Source organism: Onychostoma macrolepis, chromosome 16 (genome assembly GCF_012432095.1).
Source record: "Onychostoma macrolepis isolate SWU-2019 chromosome 16, ASM1243209v1, whole genome shotgun sequence".
Lineage (NCBI taxonomy): Eukaryota > Metazoa > Chordata > Actinopteri > Cypriniformes > Cyprinidae > Onychostoma > Onychostoma macrolepis.
This window is the reverse complement of record NC_081170.1, coordinates 10,741,497-10,760,444: the sequence shown is the minus strand read 5'-3', so window position 1 is coordinate 10,760,444 and position 18,948 is coordinate 10,741,497. Positions and strand designations below refer to the sequence as shown.

The 18,948-nt window shown below is 38.0% G+C and overlaps 2 protein-coding genes across 5 annotated transcripts in view; one reads left to right on the top strand and one right to left on the bottom strand.

Annotated features, from left to right (window-relative positions):
* Positions 1-7,383, top strand: part of col6a4a (collagen, type VI, alpha 4a) — a 33,189-nt gene extending 25,806 nt beyond the window's left edge. The window contains 13 exon segments of the mRNA XM_058745759.1: positions 15-77; positions 157-192; positions 766-802; positions 895-906; positions 1,051-1,544; positions 1,903-1,999; positions 2,866-3,264; positions 3,267-3,533; positions 3,781-3,889; positions 5,068-5,165; positions 5,341-5,511; positions 6,214-6,261; positions 6,381-7,383. Coding sequence (XP_058601742.1) covers positions 15-77; positions 157-192; positions 766-802; positions 895-906; positions 1,051-1,544; positions 1,903-1,999; positions 2,866-3,264; positions 3,267-3,533; positions 3,781-3,889; positions 5,068-5,165; positions 5,341-5,511; positions 6,214-6,261; positions 6,381-6,553 — 2,004 coding nt within the window. The 3' untranslated portion in view covers positions 6,554-7,383.
* A 105-nt stretch (positions 7,384-7,488) lies between these two features.
* pik3r4 (phosphoinositide-3-kinase, regulatory subunit 4) lies at positions 7,489-18,874 on the bottom strand. Of its 4 annotated transcripts, none has more exons than XM_058745760.1 (21): positions 18,636-18,874; positions 17,518-18,278; positions 17,291-17,424; positions 16,029-16,638; positions 15,324-15,458; positions 14,909-15,130; positions 14,656-14,829; positions 14,430-14,575; positions 14,109-14,312; positions 13,182-13,383; positions 13,051-13,071; positions 11,607-11,827; positions 11,015-11,237; positions 10,271-10,436; positions 10,015-10,179; positions 9,657-9,868; positions 9,342-9,473; positions 8,867-8,967; positions 8,681-8,769; positions 8,168-8,288; positions 7,489-8,079 (listed from the first exon to the last, which is right to left on the bottom strand). In XM_058745760.1, the coding sequence occupies exons 2-21, from the start codon at positions 18,233-18,235 to the stop codon at positions 7,909-7,911; spliced, it is 4,167 nt and encodes a 1,388-aa protein (XP_058601743.1). In that variant the 5' UTR covers positions 18,236-18,278; positions 18,636-18,874; the 3' UTR covers positions 7,489-7,908. The 4 variants fall into 4 exon arrangements, with proteins under 4 accessions (XP_058601743.1, XP_058601745.1, XP_058601744.1 ...); XM_058745762.1 differs by having other exon boundaries at positions 11,730-11,827; XM_058745761.1 differs by lacking the exon at positions 13,051-13,071.
* Positions 18,875-18,948: the final 74 nt, after the last annotated feature.

The following is an 18,948-nucleotide window of genomic DNA, read 5'->3' as shown; positions in this document are numbered from 1 at the left end:
ATGTCTGATAACAGGGCGATGCTGGAAGGCCAGGATCACGTGGAAATCCTGGCAGCGAGGGCATGACTGGACACAGGGTATGTTTATATTAAAATTATTCACATCAAATGATCATGGGAATTTGAAGGGATAAAGAATGTTGTTTTCTTCACATAGGGCCCAAAAGGACCACGAGGATCCAGACAGATTTCTGTAAGTTTCAGATTTTTTTTTATTACTGCTGTACAATTTAATATTTAAAATTTTATATTTACCGGAACCTGGAAAAAAAAAAGTTGGATTTTGAAAATAACACTGTAGTTCACATAATGTTAAATGTAAAAAACTAAAAATCTAAAATAACAATTTAAAATTTTGTTTTCTATTTTAATATATTTTAAAATGTAATTTATTTGTGTGATGGCAAAGCTACATTTTTAGCAGCCGTTACTCCAGTCTTCAGTGTCACACGATCCTTCAGAAATCAATCTAATATGCTAATTTGGTACTGAAGAAACATTTCTTAATATTATCAATGTTGAAAACATTTGTACTGCTTAATATCTTTGTGGAAACTGTGATGCATTTTTTTCAGATTCTAAAAGTGGTAGTGTAAATGTAATACAAATAACAAATATAGTACAAATAGTACAAATACAGTATATTTGCATAGTTACTCCACAATAATCAGAATAGTGTCTAAATTTGAAACATAAATAAATACATTGAAATAATGTTTAATTGAAAATATACATACATATCTAAATAATATAAATGATTTTGTAGGACTGTCAGCTGATCTCATATGTCCGAGACAACTGTGGTAAGAAATCTTTTTTTTTTTTCTTGAAATAGATAATAGTCTTATGATGACGATCATGCTTTTTATTGACATTTTTATGTTTTTTTTAACAGTTTGCTGCAGAGGTAGGTAACTTTTTTCTAAACCCAAAAATGTGAAATGAATTTTATAAATTAAAATTAAAAATCGATTTCATTCATTCAATTAAAATTAAATGGATTATTAAATATGGTCTCTTACTCTTCTCTCTCTTATATTTGTTTCTCTAGATAACATAAAATGCCCTGCATACCCCACTGATCTTGTGATTGGCTTGGACATGTCTGAAGATGTGCTTCCTCAAGGCTTTGAACGCATGCGTTCTGTAGTTCTTAGACTGCTGGACAATATCAACATTGCAGAGAGCAGCTGCCCAACGGGGGCTCGGGTGGCTGTGGTCTCCTACAGCTCCTACACCAAATACCTGATCCGCTTCACCGACTATCACCGCAAGAAGCAGCTTATTGAAGCGGTGAAGAGCATCGCCCTGGAACGCACTTCAAATCGACGTAACATAGGCGCTGCCATGCGGTTTGTGGGCAGGAATGTCCTGAAGCGTGTGCGAAAGGGCGTCCTGATGAGGAAGATAGCGATCTTCCTCACCGCTGGAGTATCTCAGGATTCCACGTCCCTCACCACAGCCATTCTAGAGTACAAAGCCCTGAACATTAAGCTTGGGGTCATCTCACTAAGGAATGTTCCTAATATCAGAAAAGCTTTTGAGGTAAAGTTACTGTAAGCACACTTAAATCTGTATTTTACTTAACTTTTTATTATTTAAAGGAATAGTTCACACAAAAATTTAAATTCTGTCATCATTTACTCGCCTTCATGTTGTTACAAATCAAATTTTAAAGTCACACCTTTCTCTTACTTGTTAAGTTTAAGTTCATGAATTGGTTGTTCAAACCTTTCTGAATGCTGACTGAATTTTTACTTTTGGGTGACTGCCCCTTTAATTATTAAATCGTGATGTGTGTGTCAGAAGAACAGAAACAGAAGAAGCTTTAATACAAAACACAGTGTTTTTAACAGTGTGTAGGCCTATTCATTCTCATTGTGGGGTGTTTTGTTGTACGCAGGCAGATGAAACCCAGAGTTTTATCTTGACTGTGCTGGGTAGATTGCAAGACCAGAATACTACTCTCACTAAGATCCAGAGTTGTGTTATTTGCTTTGGTAAGACCCAGTACTTTCTCTCCATCTCTCTCACACCCAGTGCTAGTGAAAAAATATGAATGTGATATCTAATGATATCTAATATTTAACAGAGCTACATGAAACCATATGAAGACCCATATCATATCATATCATATCATATCATATCATATCATATCATATCATATCATATATCATATCATATCATATCATATCATATCATATATCATATATCATATATCATATCATATCATATCATATCATATCATATCATATCATATCATATCATATCATATCATATCATATCATATGCCATTCAAAAGTTTGATTTATTTAAATTATTGTAAAGTATTGTTGCAACTGAAAATAACTTAGTCCAGTCTTTATTGTCACATGATCCTTCAGAAATTTTAATGTGCTGATCTGCTACTTAAGAAATATTATTATTGTGTGAAAAACTGCAAAATATTTTTGTGGAAACCATGATACTTTTTTCCAGTATTTCCTCGATGAATAAGTTCAAGTTCAGCATTTATATGAAATAGAAATCTTTTGTAACATTATAAATGTCTTCACTGTCATTTTAATTACATTAAATACAGTGTCTCAAACATTGTTTATATTTGCAAAAAGTCTGCAAATAAGGTCAGACAATTCAATATGAACTCAAACATTTCTCATTAAATTAATGTGTAAAAGTACTATATTCTGATAGGGAGCTAAAAGCATTAAATAATACAAAAAACTATTTAATAAATATACATGCAAGGAATGGAGCATGTGTAGAACGTTGTGAATGATAGGTGTTTGATTTCTGCAGATCTCCCTATGGAGGTCTGTGGTCGTAGTTTGTTTGTGATCATATCTGCTCTCTTTTCTCTTCTAAGATCCCTGCAGACCAGCTAGAGAATGTGATGGCACCAACCTGCCATCTGCTCCTCAGGAGTTGGACATGGACTTGGCGGTGATTGTGGACGGCTCCCGTAGCATCCTGTCTGACGAGTACGAGGGTGTGAAGGAGGTGCTCGGCGGTGTGCTCGATCAGATCGTCGTGAGCAGTCAACCCAACGGGGCCGACAGACAAGCGAGAGTGGCCGTCTACCAGCAGAGCTCCACATACAGTGAAGGCCAGTCCAGTGTCAAAGTGATATTCGGCTTCCAGCAGTTCCAAGATCGCAGTTTAATGAAGCGGAGCATCTACCAGGATCTACAGCAAACCGGAGGCTCTTCCCGGCTGGATCTTGCGATGGAATACGCCATAATGCAGGGCATCCTCACCGCTCCTAAGGTCGCAAGAACAAGATGGTGTTGGCCATCATTGGAGAGGAGACGGCATCTCAGGACAGAGTGAAGCTGGACTTTATCTCCAGGGTGGCGAAGTGTGAGGGTGTTGTTCTCTTCACCCTGATGGTGGGTGACCACATCAGCACCGCTCAGGTGGAGGGGCTTGCCAGCTACCCCTTAGAACAGCACATCATTCACCTGGGCCACTTGAAACATGGAGAACATGAGTACGCGCAGCGCTTCATGAGGACGTTCTTCCACATTCTGAGCAGTAAGGAATGCTTTATGTCCTTTAATGCAGATTTGAGGACTTAAACTTTGGGATAGTTCACCCAGTCAAAATATGCTCACACTGATGACACTCAGAAAGCACAAAAAACACAGTGAAATTACCATGAGGGTGAATAAATGATATTATTTTCAATGTGAGGTGAATTATCTCTTTAAGGATGGCTTTGCATAACTTTGTTCATCTTGAGGGGCTTGTGTGTGTTAATATAGTTTATTTGTGATTGCAGAAAATGTGAACACCTACCCTCATCCAACACTCCAGCAACAGTGTAGTAATTTTCAGCAGCGTCCAGGTCAGCGTTTGGAATTCGAGGCTGCAGAGAGACCTGTATATAGGTATCAGCTGATAAAATCTGATTTGTTGTCATCTAATGTGAAATATCTGTTTGTTTGAGGTCATAGAAGTAACACTGAACATTGATCACTGTGTTTATTTATTTATTTAGTTTCATAGTAAGAAGGAAGATGCTGTCGGCACCAATAGCCTCGCAGTTAGTGCGCCGACATACAGCGCAACTGCGCTCACGGCGACCCAAGTTCGAATCCCGGCTCGTGGTCCTTTGCCGATCCCGCTCTTCACCCAATGCTTTCTTGTCTACTCTACACTGTCCTGTCCAAATAAAGGCATAAAAAAAAGCCCATAAATAAGTCTCAAAAAACAAGAAGAAGGAAGATGCTTATTTATGTAATGTTATGATATAATTTACATTTAATGCATGTCATTTACATTTGACATGCAAATTTGCAATGAATTTATTTATTTATTAATGTAATTTACATAAAAAGAGGCAGGTGCTTATTAAGATGCAGCTTAAAACCGGCAATAGAGTGCATTTATTTATTTATGTATATACATTTATTTATTTACATAGAAAGGCAGGTTAATAAAATCTGAAATGAAATGAAAATAAATAAATACATTTATAGTGAATGTAATTTACATATAACAAATGTAATTTTCATAGGAGGCAGATGCATACTTAAAATGATGCAGGTTACCTTTTTAAAAATGTTTTATAAATATAATTTACATGGAAAGCAGGCAGATACCTATTTATTAAGATACAGCTTATATTTATTTATTTATATAAAAATATTTATATATTTACATGGAAAGATGCATCTTAATAAGATGCAGGTTAATAAAAGAAATTTTTATAAAAGTAGGTTTTTTTTTTCATTTATATATAGATTTATTTATAATGTATGTAATGTGTTTATTTATAATGTAATTTACATAGAAAGAAAGCAGGTACTTCTTTACAAAGATGCAGGTTATTAAAATAAACCTGCAATAAAGAAATACATTCATATAATACATTGCTTCTGTTGTTCTCATTTGTATGTAAGTCACTTTGGATAAAATGTCTGCTAAATGACTAAATGTAAATATAATTTCTTTTATTAAAATCTAAATTTATTTATAATGAATTATAAAGTATACTTAAATAAATTTTGCACAAAAAGTGGTGTAGTTGTGTGTGCCTAGTGTCAAAACAAATGCTGTTTCCTAGTGTTGCTGTGCCATCCACTGCAGTGGAGGAGACTGAGGACCAGCAGAACTCAGGTCGTGGAGACTCAGGAGTCAATTTTCCTATTGACCGCGCTGATAGTACGTTCTTAAAAGCCTCAGCTCACATCACAGTGCCTCTAGTGTTTAAACATATGCAACAAAAGGACACTTTAAACAAAAGCAGTATTATTTAAACGTTGCTTGTATATATATATATAATTACATTACAGGATCCTCTGCATGGCTTATCAGTAAATAAGTGTTTTGCTTTCAGATCCGTGTCACCTGAACAGTGACCGTGGCACCATCTGTGGTGAATATGTGCAGCGCTGGTACTATAATGAAGCGGTCGGTACATGTTTACCCTTCTGGTACGGGGGTTGTGATGGAAACAGTAACCGTTTTAATTCAGAAAAGGAATGCCTTCAGATCTGTGAAAAACAAAGTAAGTCTTTCGTGCAGTGTCTCATAAATCATTGTAAATATGCTTTGCTATTAAAGTTGAATGTAACCTAACCTTGAATATAAGATGCTTAATTGTTTAATCTCTGTGTTACTAGCAGAACCATACCAAGTTACAAAAATAACTACTTTACATTTTTTTTTAAAGAAAATGTGAATGGAGCTTTTTAGTTTAAGCTGGTCCTTCAGCCTGAGCAAACTGATCTTCAGCTACTGTAGAATAATTTTTTTTAAATGTGTTGTCTTCATTTTTAAATTCATTTGTAATAACAAGTGAGATTCCAGTGGTATGTTTACAGTGGAACTTCAAAATGTCCCCGGTTTCCATTTCAGAAATCTGGTCGGTCTTTCAGCCTGAATAGCTGAAAAGTTGCCCAAAATCCCCTCTAAATCTATAGCCAACATACCAGTCTGACAGACCGATAAAGACCAGCAAAACAGATTAGGCTAGTTCAATGTATTTTTCATTTTCTGCATGGTTGTTTGGAAAAGCATGTAGTCCCACCCAAAACTCAAACCACTGGTTACTATGTCAAGTCCTATGAACAATTTGCAATTCTATTTGGTGCCTCTAGTGGCACGGAAATGACAAACTACTGTACTGAAGAAATCAACAATCACACAATGTGCTTTGTCTATAAAAAAATAACTGCTGAAGCATTTTTATTCTTTATTAAATCTCCAGATCCTGAAGTAATTCTGCACGCAAAAGAGGAAACGGCATTAGTGGATGGTGAGAAATGAACTGTCTCTGTAATTGCTTGTCTCATGGTGAAAAGGATTTGATCTGGTGATTATAACATCGCCTGAAGTTTCACTGATCAAACTCTTTCCTGATGTTTCCACTCACAGATGCGTGCTTCATGAAACAGGATGTGGGGCCCTGCAGTGACTATGTTTTAAGCTGGCACTATGACATCCAGCAGAATGAATGCATTCACTTCTGGTTTGGAGGATGTGGAGGAAACAAAAACAGGTTTAACACGCAGGAGGAATGTGAAGCTCTTTGTGTAAGAGACATTTAACCAGGATGACTTTCCAGATGACACTTTAGAGCAAAGACTTTCTTCACCCTCATATTTAGCAATCATTCCCCACCCCAAAACAATAGCAAATACGTATATATTTTTTTATGTTTGTGGTACTTTTATGGTCAGCTAAGTACGGACTGGAAGCTTTCCTGTTTTCACCAAGGGATAAAAACGGTAATTGTGGCTTTTTCTCACACTTCCTAGGTTATATCTCACAATTATTTTACTTTTTTTTTCAGACTTTTTTCTCAAAATTGCGAGAATAGTTTTTTAAGTCCGATTTGTGAAATGAATAGTCGGAATTACCTTTTTAATTTTTTATCAATTGGCAGAAAATTTTATCAGTCATGTTGGCGTCGATAGCCTTGTAGGCAGCGCGCCGACATATAGCGCCATTGTGCTACGGGTGTCCCGAGTACGAATCCTAACTTGAGGACCTTTATTGACCCCTCACCCCACCCATACCCATACCCATCACCATCACCATCTCTCTCTCTCTCCTCCACTTCACTTCCTGTCAGTTCTGATCTGTCCTATCATAATAAAGGCAAAAATGATTCTAAATGAAAACTTCTGTAAGTCACATTGTGTATAGATTAAAATGTCAAAGTTTTTCAGTGATGTTCTGTGACGGCACTAGTTATGTGCAATAACATTTTTTGATACTGTTTTGATGAAAATAGTTTTCAATAATTACACATTTGTTAAAATGTATGCATTTTTTAATCTTTAAAACTTGCAAAAACTGCTCACAACCTGTTTTACTTCTGTAATCTGACCAGGTTTTCCATAATAAAAAGTACAGCTGGACTTTATTTTATTCATTTGGGAATCCATGGGTCATTTTCGTTTCATGTTCATTTGAAACAATGCTAAATATGCTGTGCTCAATGTTCAATGTTTGGTTTTCCACCAAAAAAGCAAATACATATATGTCATGACATTTATTCAGTGATATCCATAACTATTACACAGTGATTATAATGGAAGTTTCGATCTCATCCATGCCTCAAAACAAAACTACATGGGTTTAGCTGTGCAGAAATAACACTATAAGTGTAACTACTGCGTGAAACACTGTTTTAGCTCACCATGTCCTGTTTTCTGCAGTGTGATCATATTGTATGATCTTGATATTCACATAAAGCACAGAAAAATAAAAACATACAGAGAAAACTGTTCACACACAAACTGTTGGCTTTCACGGTTTTATATAGTTACATTTCATTTTTTTTAAGTGGATTTGATCCTAAATGACTTAATTATATTAGTTGGCATTATATTTAAATTTACAGTGCACTTGATCGGATGTCCATTTAACGGTGTCCCATCTTGGCACAGGGTTTCTCTCACTTCCAGACTTTGACAATGCCATCTCTAGAGGAGGTAACTATAAAGCCCTGGGTGGTCTGGAAAGTCGCAATATCAGTAATGATGTCGTGGTGACCCACAGGAAGGGATTCTGGGCCACGGCGGGGTGTGTCCTCAGTGGATCCGCTTTTCTGCTTACTGTGGATCTCCTGTTGAGGTTGAAGGGAGATGGAAGTGAAGATCAGCCGAATATAAATGTGCAGAAAACAGAAAATCAGATGGAAATGAGCTTCAGACCTGTACTACTTCTGTTCCTTCTATGATCTTGCGGTTGTAGAACACAGAAGGACAGTGAAGCGAGTCGTTTGCACCGCCTGCGACGATGTATGACCTCTCAGGGTAGGCCAAATCCCAAAACCTGCAGATATCATAAAGAACACACTCAAATACATGCTCAATATATCTGCACATGCTCTCATAACCTTGGGAATGTAAAACTTTTGCGCCCAATTAATGATATTTGCATGTGGAAATATTGGTTGTGTCTAAATCTGAATGCAGCTGATTTTGTATGAAGGTACCATCTGAAATTCAACTGAGGGTTGGAGATATTTGGAAAGCGCTTAAATCGTTTGAATGGAAACGAAAATGCCGCTTTCAAATATGAAACATTTTACATTAATGTAGATGTAGTCTTTGTAAACAGGTTGTTGTGCAAACATTGGATTCAAACAAGCCTTGATGCCTTCTAACCTGCTAAATCATCACCCCTCAACAGTCCATAGTGATTAGTTTGCTAATTAGCCTCACCTGATTCTCATGTCAGATCCAGCTGTAAGTAGGAGAGGATTGCCATCAGCAGGGCTGCAGTATATCCCATGAACACTGTGAGGAGAGGGCTGTAGAGAACAACAGATTCCAGTGTAATGACAGCAGGCAAGTCGGAATTTATTTATTATTATGAGCATGTATTGTGATGCACAAGTGACAACATACCTGCATCTCTGAAAGCGGAGGTGCAGAGCTAGCCCACAGGGTGAACTTCCTGTCTCCGGTCTCCATATCCCACATGGACACCTCATTGTTACCTTGGACAGCTGAAGAGAATGAGAAAACCTTTATAAACATGCTCTATATATATTTTTAAGAAATCAATAATTTTATTCTGAAAGGATACATTAAATTCCTCAAAAGTGACAGTAAAGACTTGTAATTACAAAAAATAAAATCTGATAAATGCTGTTCTTTTTAAACGTTCTATTCGTTAGAACAACTGTTTTCAACATTTGAGAATCTTGAGCATCAAATCAGCATATTAGAAATTTCAGCTGAGAAAATTCAGCTTTTCCATCACCGGACTAAATTATACTTTAAAATTATATTTTTAAAAAAGCCATTTTAAATTGTAATGGTATTTAAAAATATTTTGATCAAATAAATGTAGCATTGGTGATCATAAGAGACATTTTACCTGCAATGACAGAAGACTGATAGAGTGGATGCATCAGCAGGCGTCTGATTCTCGCTCGGGCTGGGTGGGAGTGGCTGGAAATTGGCAACTGAAAACGCATATCCCAGCAAGCCATTGTGCCATTACTTGTGCCTGTGTAAGTAGGACATAAAATAAGTCCAAGCTTGACACCGCAAACGTTGTGAATCACTATAATGGTATAGGAATTTCCAGAAAACGTTCTTCTGTAATTTGGGTTTTGATCGGCACACATGTCTGCTTCACTTGCTTGTACCAGCACCATGAAACACCACCCAAACTAAGCAGCTCTCTTACCCACACACAGCCAACACTGGTGCATGTCCACAGCAAAGGAAGTAATGAGGCCAAGGCGCAGGTCATGGCGGAGAGTCCAGGCATTGCTATTGCTGCGGAGATCCCAACCCACCAAAAAGCCATTCACAGTGGCATAGGCCAGAACCGTCTGTGCCCCTGAGTTAAAGTGATGTATGTCCACCGCACAGCCCTCATCCTTTGGGTCCAGGAACCTGGAAGAGACTCGAAGGCTCACTGATCTGACTGGTTGAGTGACACTGACCTGAGTGTGATGGTCTTCATTTACTCCTTTGTTACCGTTGTACGGCAGCACACAAATTCAGGATGCTACAAGTGGAATTACATAACCTGCACACACCTGGTCTGACAGGGCTGGACTTTGGGTGATTTGGGCGGCTTGTTTGCCTCCACTGCAAGAAGCTGGATGGAACCATTATCTGATGCAACAGCAAGGTAATGTGACCCCTGACAAAAGGTCAGTGTTTTCACATGGCCTCCAATCCGAGAATACGTCAATACAGACCTGAAACGTTTGCATTTTCAATAATTTCAGCTCACATAACAGTAAAACAACAACCTAGACAACTTATCGACATTGTATAGATATTATCCACCTTGTGGTGGTCGTCTTGCCCTCCATTTTCTGGCTGTCCCAGATCTTTACAGTTCCATCATTGGAGCATGTAGCAAAGATGGAGTGCTCATCGGAGACTCTGATTCGGTTCACGGCAGATTTGTGCTCGTGGAGATGGGCCACTAGAAGACCTTTTGGATGCCACCCTGCAATATAACAGCTGCGGTTACCAGTGGAAATAACCTGTGTGAGGCAAACAAGCTAGAAAACCCTAATCAACTCTAGCAGATCAACCACAGTAAAACCGCCCTTCTAAAAAAGCCACTAACGAGCAATAGCCTATCTTTTAAAACAACTTCATGATATTCAGAATTTGAACATCAAACATACATTAACAGTTTGTCAGTAACTTTTTTTTTTTTTTTTTTTATATATAATCACCACTCCCAGGTTCTGTTAATAATATATTACAGTGATATTCTGTGATATCAAACAGCATAATGAACAGCAGCATTTTTCTAATGATTTCATTACAAAAATGTATAATACTGCAGAACATTTCAAATCCTTTTTATTTTTTTTTTAATCATTTACATAACCCAAGTAAAAGGTACTTTTAGCTTTTATTTCCCAATTAAAATGTCTTTGCATTTTAAATATAAAAAACTAAAAAAGGGGTCAACAAAAGTCAGCTGCAGATGATTTCTATACAAGATCTAGCAAGCAGAGGCTAGAGAGCCACACAATGTACTTGTCTTAGTGAGGTGACATGTGACTGCTGTACCTGGCAGTGGAGGCTTGCTCTCCCACTCTGCACTCTCCATCATCTGTTTGGCCATGCGTTCTGCATTGCATTGCTCTCTTTTCTGCTGCACCAGCTGCTGTAGCTCTGCCTTGCATGTGGTGATGCGCCGCTGGTACGTGGACGCTCCAGTTACAGACTGTACCACTTGAATGGTAGGGAGCGCCGTGGTTTTCCTGGACTGCACGGCTCCACTTTCAGGAATCTGCAGAGCAACGGGGAGTTGTTTAAGAGAGATTTTAGTCATTACCATCAGTATTAATTAAGAACATGCAAATATATTTAATCTGGGAAAATCCATCACATTCCTGCATGTTTGTGCGAACATGATGGAAAATATCAGACGACTGATATGATTCAAAGCCTTTACAGACTACAAAAATGATGGAAAATATCAGATAACTGATATGATTCAGAGCCTTTACAGACTACAAAGCTGCAACACGGACAAATGCACACTAAAAAAAGGTAGGTAGGTGGGTGGGTGGGGGAAGGCTGATGGAAGAGGCTGAAAGGAGAGGGCAGAGAAAGAGCAGGGGAGGGACGATAGCACACTGTCGGCTCAGCGGTCGACCTGGGCTGAGGATGGAACATGAGGGAGGTTAAGAGTCTGTGAGGAACTCTCAGATCGCAGGCGCTCTCCGGCCAGAGTTCCGTTGGGCTCCCCACCACCGCTCGGAACTAGAACATTAGGTACCGTCGAGGGCGTCTGTGCCGAGCTGGGAGGGTCCAGAGAACCAAACATGCTCTTCCACTCTTCGTTCAAGTTGGAGTCTTGTTTCGTGTGTTTGCGCGCTGCAAGAAGAGATAAAATGTACCTATTTTAAAAGTGGTTCTGATAGAAGATATATTTCTGGTTTCTAAAACACTCTGTGCTCAGTTAATGTGTTAACATGCGGACTGACACGTGTAAAAGAAATCAGGCAACTGATTTAGTCAGCACAATGACATAATACGTAAATCAACATTAGATCAAAAAGTAAATATTTTCATAGAAGTGTGGCAAACAGAAAACTTTATTTCCCAAATACACTAGAAATGAAGAGGGCTATACAATATGTTAAGATCATTAACTCTCAGCAAATAAATCATCTATAGCTGCAGTTTTGCAAGCCCAGATTCATTTTTATTTATTTTTTTTAAACCAACTCCAAAGTGTGTGAGGACTAAAAGTATAAATTTATTAAGAAAGAATAAAAATATCTTTATCCATAGGAATGGGGTCCCTTCTAAAGTAATAATTTTATTTTTTTGGTGATTTTAATGTTTTTGAAAGACTAACAAAGGCTACATTTATTAATTAAAAATACAGTAAAACAGTAACATTGTGAAATATTTCGATTTTAATATTTTTAAATTTAAGGTATTTTATAATCTCAAAGCTGAATGTTTAGCAGACAGTCTTTGTGACTATGATCCTGTAAAAATCATTCTGATATGCTGATTTGGTGCTTATTTCAGGATTCTTTAATGGGGGAAAAAAAGTTTAAAAGAACAGCATTTATTTGAAATGGAAATATTTTGTAACATTAAATCTGTCGCTTGAGATTTCCATGCATTCTTGCGGAATAAGAATATCAGTTTCTTAAAAAAAACAACAACTTTTGAATACTAGTGTATACTGGAAAATCTATAACCTTTTATAGACTCATCTTATTTTAATTGTCTGTGTGTCGTTGTGGTCTCTGTAAACTAGAAGCTTATAACACTAAAACAAATTCCTTGTGTGGCAATAAATGCTCTTTCTGATTCTGACCTTTTATGAATGAACTAATTCAGTCACCAGCAGCCATACTGAACACTCTGAGAGTACTACCACTGGTTTGTAACAAACTGACCGCAACAAAAAAGCATTATAAGCCAACATGAGCTGTCATGCAAAACAGTGTATCTATCCACATCACATCTGCCTGTTATCGAGAATTCTCAGATTTAGATGCACAAAGCCTCCAAGTTAGTCAAAGTGAGTGATTATAACTTCAAACAGAGCTCAGCTGCTTAAGATCTAAACAATATACCAGAGGCAGAAGGGATGAAGTCTGCAATCAAATGAAAATTAAAGACATTAATTTTAAATGGCAACCCAATGAGAAGAGTATACATATCCTCAAATAACAGTAAATATGAATGCAGACAGTGTGTCACGCACCTCTCTTGTCTTCAAACTCCTGTTTGGGCTTGATGAGGTCCACCTGTCGGCCAGTGATGCCCAGTGTACCGAGATCAATGACTCCACTGTGTCCTCCATCACTCAAGTGGCTCTGGTCAATGATGTTGGCTTTGGCCTTGTTGGACTTGAGCATGAAGTCTTTCAGAGCTAGGAGCTTGTCCTCCTCAGCCTCCGTCATCCCCTGACAGAAATCACATGATACGACTTGACTTAATTTATACAAGTGACATAAGTCAAGGCAACATGCCTTATTGTTCCTGAAACAACACTTCTATTAATCGGTCATTACTCGTTTGATGGCATTCTACTGGAAGAACATAGAAGGTCCATCCATTGACCACTGGTTGAAAGATTTGGCACATTATACTGTATTAGAAAGAATAGCCTACAATATAAAGGGCAAACTAAAGGACTACCATAAAATTTGGGATCCGTTTATACAGTTTCTGAAAAATAACCAAATATTGGCACAGGCAAAAAAAAAAATACCTCTCACTCTACTGATTGATGTGTGTGTGTGTGTGTATATATATATATATATATATACACGCATATATATGCACTTTTGGATGTGAATATATCTGTCTTAGCCTTTGTATAACAACTTCTTTACATGTATAATTGTATTTTTGGATGCTTTGGGGGGTGGGGAGTTAAGATGTATATTAATTTTGTTATGAATATCTTCGTTATCTTCTAATGTCATTACTCAGGACTAGGGTTAGGGTCAGTGCTATGTTTTAGAACACATCTGTTGTGAACTAGACAAAGTAATTATTTTCTAACTTAAAAATGATTTTGCACAAAGAAATCTGATTAATTAAATTAAATATTAAAATAAATAAATCAATAGTAATAAAAATGTAAATGTAACTAAAAATTGTTTTCTTTTTTTTTCCCCCTGACCTGTGAAAGAAGTTTCTTAAGCAGCTGGGCAATTGCGGGATCCTCAGGAACGGGGCATTCTGGGATGGAGCCGTTGCGCTTTTTTTGGCGGAGTAACAGGTGTCTGAAGAGGCTTCCGATGTCTTTGGAACGCAGTGCATAGTCAAAGATGGCACGACTTACGGGTTCTTTCAGCACACTGAGCAACACAATCTCCTTATCAATCTGTCCAAAGGCAGAAAAAGAGTTGAAAATTGTCATGTCGTTACAAACCTGTATAACTTCCTTTCTTCTGTGAAACACAAAAGGAGAATTTTATTCCGAGTAGTTGTGACTAATCACCTGTATAATAGGCTGTGTGATGAAAGGGTTGAGATGAGGCATGAGTTTGCAGTAGACGTCAGCGATGTTGAGGTGCTGAGCGACAACAGTGATGAAACCCACAGCTCCATAGCGGATCCACAGATTGGGGTGACACAAGAAAGGAGCTGTGGAACAGTAACAATTATACACAATAATTATGAAGCACATTATACAACGGCGTACAAGAGAGCAGAATTTGCCTCACCAATATCACTGACAAACTCATAGATGTGAGGTTTCTGCAGTAGCCCCAGCTGACACATGCAAGTGAGAGCATTGAGAGCTTTATAAATGACAAACTCCTCAGCGTCACTCAGGCCTTGCTGCAGAAGAGGCTTCAGGATGGAGGAACTCTGCCAGCCCACATATGCTGCTACACCTGCAGGGAGGAGGAGATTTGGTTACATGTTGTGAGTGACTGTTTGATATTATATGAAGTGACTGTGATGGCAACCTACCTACTATGCTGTCAAAGAAAGCTCCACGGAGGTGCCAGTCATTCTTGTCATTGAGGAAGGTGATCATGTGGGAGAGAAGGACATCATTGGCTTTCTGCCTGCCGAAGAACACGCAGAGGCGTGTGATGCCGTTCTCCATCAGCGTCTGTTTGACGATGTTCTCAGGGTCGCTCAGTAAAGTCACCACCTTCTGCTGAACCATCTCGTGCAAGGCCTGCAGCTCTTTGGACAAGGGACGGATCATATCCACAGCATTTTAATGACCGCATTAGAGTGTTTCCATGCAAGCTGGCTATTACTGTAGCGCAAAACTTTGGATCTTACATTGGGATTTATCCGGACAATATCTATGAACCTTTTTTTTTTTTTTTAAGACTACCATAAAAGTGAGTTTCATTGAAGGGCAGACATTTACCTGAATCATAGTTTTCATTGGGGTGAAGAATTTCTTCTGTGTCCTCTCCATTGAGGTCTTGTTCACAGCTCAAATTATTCTCCTGCACCAGCTCCAGAAAACGAAGCGCTGTCTCTGCCAAGTGTGCTATGTTCTCTATAATATAATATAATAATCAAATATTTGGGGTCGGTAAGATGTTGTTTTTTTTGCTCACCCAGGTTGTTTATTTGATTGAAAATAATGTAAAAATAGTAATATTGTGAAAAATTATTACAAGTTTAAAACTGCTTTATTATTTTATATATAATTGGCATTAATTGAAATATGAAATCTTTCATAATATTTTAAATGTCACTGCTATCACTTTTGTACAATTTAATGCATCCTTGCAGAAAACTATGAATTGCTTTAAATCTTGCTGACTCCAAATTTTTGAACCGTAATATAAGGAATTGCATTAAATTATATAAATGTATATTCAAAGTCCATATGAAATGGCTTTCACAATCCATTTTACTTGTGACCCATTTAAATTTGAAGTATTTATTTTTATTTAAAGTATTTCCAATTTAAATTATTTATTTTCTCAAATGATTTGTCTTGTTTAAAATCAGAGACCGATTGGATTGTGAAAACTAAAGTATTTACACTTTTAAAAAGGGCAATTTAGACACAGCAATTTAGAAACCATTCACTCCAGCATTTGTTTTAGCACTAAAATACCTGCATAAGCAAGTCTGACAATTGTGGCTTCATCTTGGGCCAAGTGGGCAATACCAGGTAAAATGTATTCCGGGTAGATATTGACATCATTGCGAGGAACCTCCTTGACCAGTGCCAGCACTTTAGTCAGTGTGCGGACGGCCTCAGCCCTGACGCGCGGCATAGAGTCATTGCAGAAATGCAGTAAGTAAGGTGTAATCCTGTCCAGCAGTATCTCCACATTCAGCCGGCCTGCCAGATGAAGAATCAGCTCCAGCGCTGCCAGCTTGGAGTCGCAGAAACGAAGTGTCTGAAGACAGGATGTGATCACTGAAACCAGTACCACAAGCCCTTGTTCCTTGGATAAACTAAGCTCCTGAGATGCTTTCTCCTGTTTTTCAGTCTTCCCCGTCTGCCCGCCACTGCACAAGTTATTGAGGATGTTCTCCAGGTTCTTACGAATGACCAACACCCTTTCGTCAGCAGATTGGAAGGTCTCCTTCGCAAACTGAGCCATGTAGGGCTGAAGGAAAGTATAAAAGATTTCTGGGAAAGCTTTGCCTCGCTGCTGCTTTAGATATTCTTCAGCTGTCAGACGATTTTCCGGTTCTCGCTGCACCATTTGTGCAACCTGCATAGAGTGGATGAAATTATACAGAGTACTCCCTAGTATCATATTACCGTACTTGTATAATAATTGATGCATTTAATAACTTATTAAATAAATCACACTACCATTCAAAAGGCTGGGGTCAGCAAGATCTTTTGAAAGAAATTAATAAATTTTATTCAGCAAGGATTCATTAAACTGATAAAAAGTGACCGTAAAGACATTAAAAATATTACAAAGGATTTCTGTTCTTTTGACCAATGTATTCATCAAAGAATCCTGGAAAAAGTAGGCTATCATGATTTCCAAAAACTACTTTCAACGTGAAGAAGAATAATTTTTCTAGGGCACCAAATCTGCATATTGGAATAATTTCTAAAAGACCATGTGGCACAGAAGACCAGAGTAATGGCTGCTGAAAACCGATCTTTGCCATCATGGGAATAAATTTTGTTTTAAAATAGTAAAATAATATTTCACAATATTACTGCTTTTACTGCATGTCTGATCAAAGAAAAGCAGTCTCAGTGAGCATAAGAGACTTTAAAGCATTTTCAAAAACTTGAAAAACAACTTACAAACCCCAAACTTTTGAATGGTAGTGTAAACATTTGTAAAAGCTAAAGTGAAATAATACAAAGTATCTAAAATCTCATATGAATAGAAATGCTACCAGTTCTCTAATACTGCAATCTTCAATTTTCATCAGCACTTGTTCGGTTTGGAAATGTCCTTTACGGTAAGCCAGCAATTGTGAGAGGTCGAAGAGTGGGACACCCTCTGTAAACAACTCTGCAATCACACAACCTATCAAAAGAAAATAAGAGAAAGAAGTTTGAAAAATATGTCACAATGCATCGGCTTTAAGCAAACTGAAAACGATGTAATGGTGATGAATACCAGCTGAGAAGATGTCCATGGGCTGCTTGAGTTCTCCCCTGGTCCTCTGGCTATTGCTGGAGAGATCCACAAGCGGAGTTGTCTGGTCACTTTCTGTGGTAAACATACTGCCATCCACAAATCTCTCCGGTGCAATATAACACGTTCTCCTCCTGGACGTGTCGAAGAAGTAATTGAAATCTGCAGGGTTGTCTTCAGGCAAGTATGTAGGTTTAAAACTAGCAAAGTCTGTGAGAAGCACCCAGTTCCAGCTTGTCACCATAACATTCTCTGTTTTAATGTCACCATGACGCACACCAGATTTATGGGCCTGGTCTACAGCATTAAGGAGCTGGAAGGCGATCCACTTCTTCTCCACATTGTTGAGGAACGGTCGCGTGCTGATACGGTCATACAAGTTATCCCGAACATACTGTCGAAATAGTATGGCTGCTTTCTCAGTAAGTGTGGCTTTTTGAAAAGGCAGACAGTTCTGACAGGAGTGCAATCTGATCTTCAGCTCCTCCAGCTCTTGTTTGTAGCTGGTGAGGGGCAGAGAGGGGTCCTGGATCGCAAAGACCTTAACCACAACCAATCCTTCTCTATGTTTCGCCCGGGCCACTTTGAAAAACCGCGTACTGCCAAGACTTTTGTCATATTCATAATCATGGATGTCAGAAAAGTAACTGTCCACTGAAAGAATCTGTGATGGAGCAATTCCAGCCAGCTGGTTCCCCATCTCACTGGATCAGAGATTGTTGTCCTCAAAGACAAATTAATACCTATTACAGAAGGATAGAAGATGGTTCTGCAGTATATCACAACGTTCAGCATTTCCATAAACTTATTCCTAATAATTACCTGTAATTGGAGTAGATGCATGCAAAGTTTTGTTATAAATTTAGTACGTTATAATCTTCAAATTCAGTATACAGTCTTCACATCACAGTGTCATGGGACATAAAGTGCTGCATCATATCTGTTAGCAATACTCGCTAGAAAACATAACCTCCAAATATTTACATTTTTTTTAAAAATTTTTCTCTATATTGGTTGCCAGTTATAAAGTATTATGTCACGTACATGTCCGTATACATTGTTTGTTTACAGCATTGATGTAAAAATAAACGGTTGTTTACCTGATTCTTTAAGCCCAGCGCGCTGTCAACTAACCGACTGGTTAGCAATAGTTATTTTCTCCCACCTTACTCAAAATGACATTCTACATTTTGCCCAGGTTAAAACGAACCTTACTAACAAACATGTCAAATCATACGAACGCTATAATATACAGACATTTACATAAAAGGGCCGCTTCGTTTGTTGTTATGTCTCAGGACTGAACTAGAGCGGTGTGTGTCTCCATTGGTTGATCTGAGATCTGTTCCTCAGCTCAATAGCGACACGCTATTGGTTGAAATGTCTCACGTGTCTGATCCCAGATCAGCCGGC

Bases quoted from the DNA above. Each gene is read 5' to 3' on its own strand.
- pik3r4 (XM_058745760.1), bottom strand. From the start codon at position 18,235: ATGGGGAACCAGCTGGCTGGAATTGCTCCATCACAGATTCTTTCAGTG. The intron at 13,384-14,108 runs GTCAGGGGGAAA...GATTTCTGTCAG, and splicing joins TTAAGAAACTTCTTTCACAG to GGGATGACGGAGGCTGAGGA. The intron at 13,072-13,181 runs GTGCGTGACACA...ATTTGATTGCAG, and splicing joins GGAGTTTGAAGACAAGAGAG to ACTTCATCCCTTCTGCCTCT.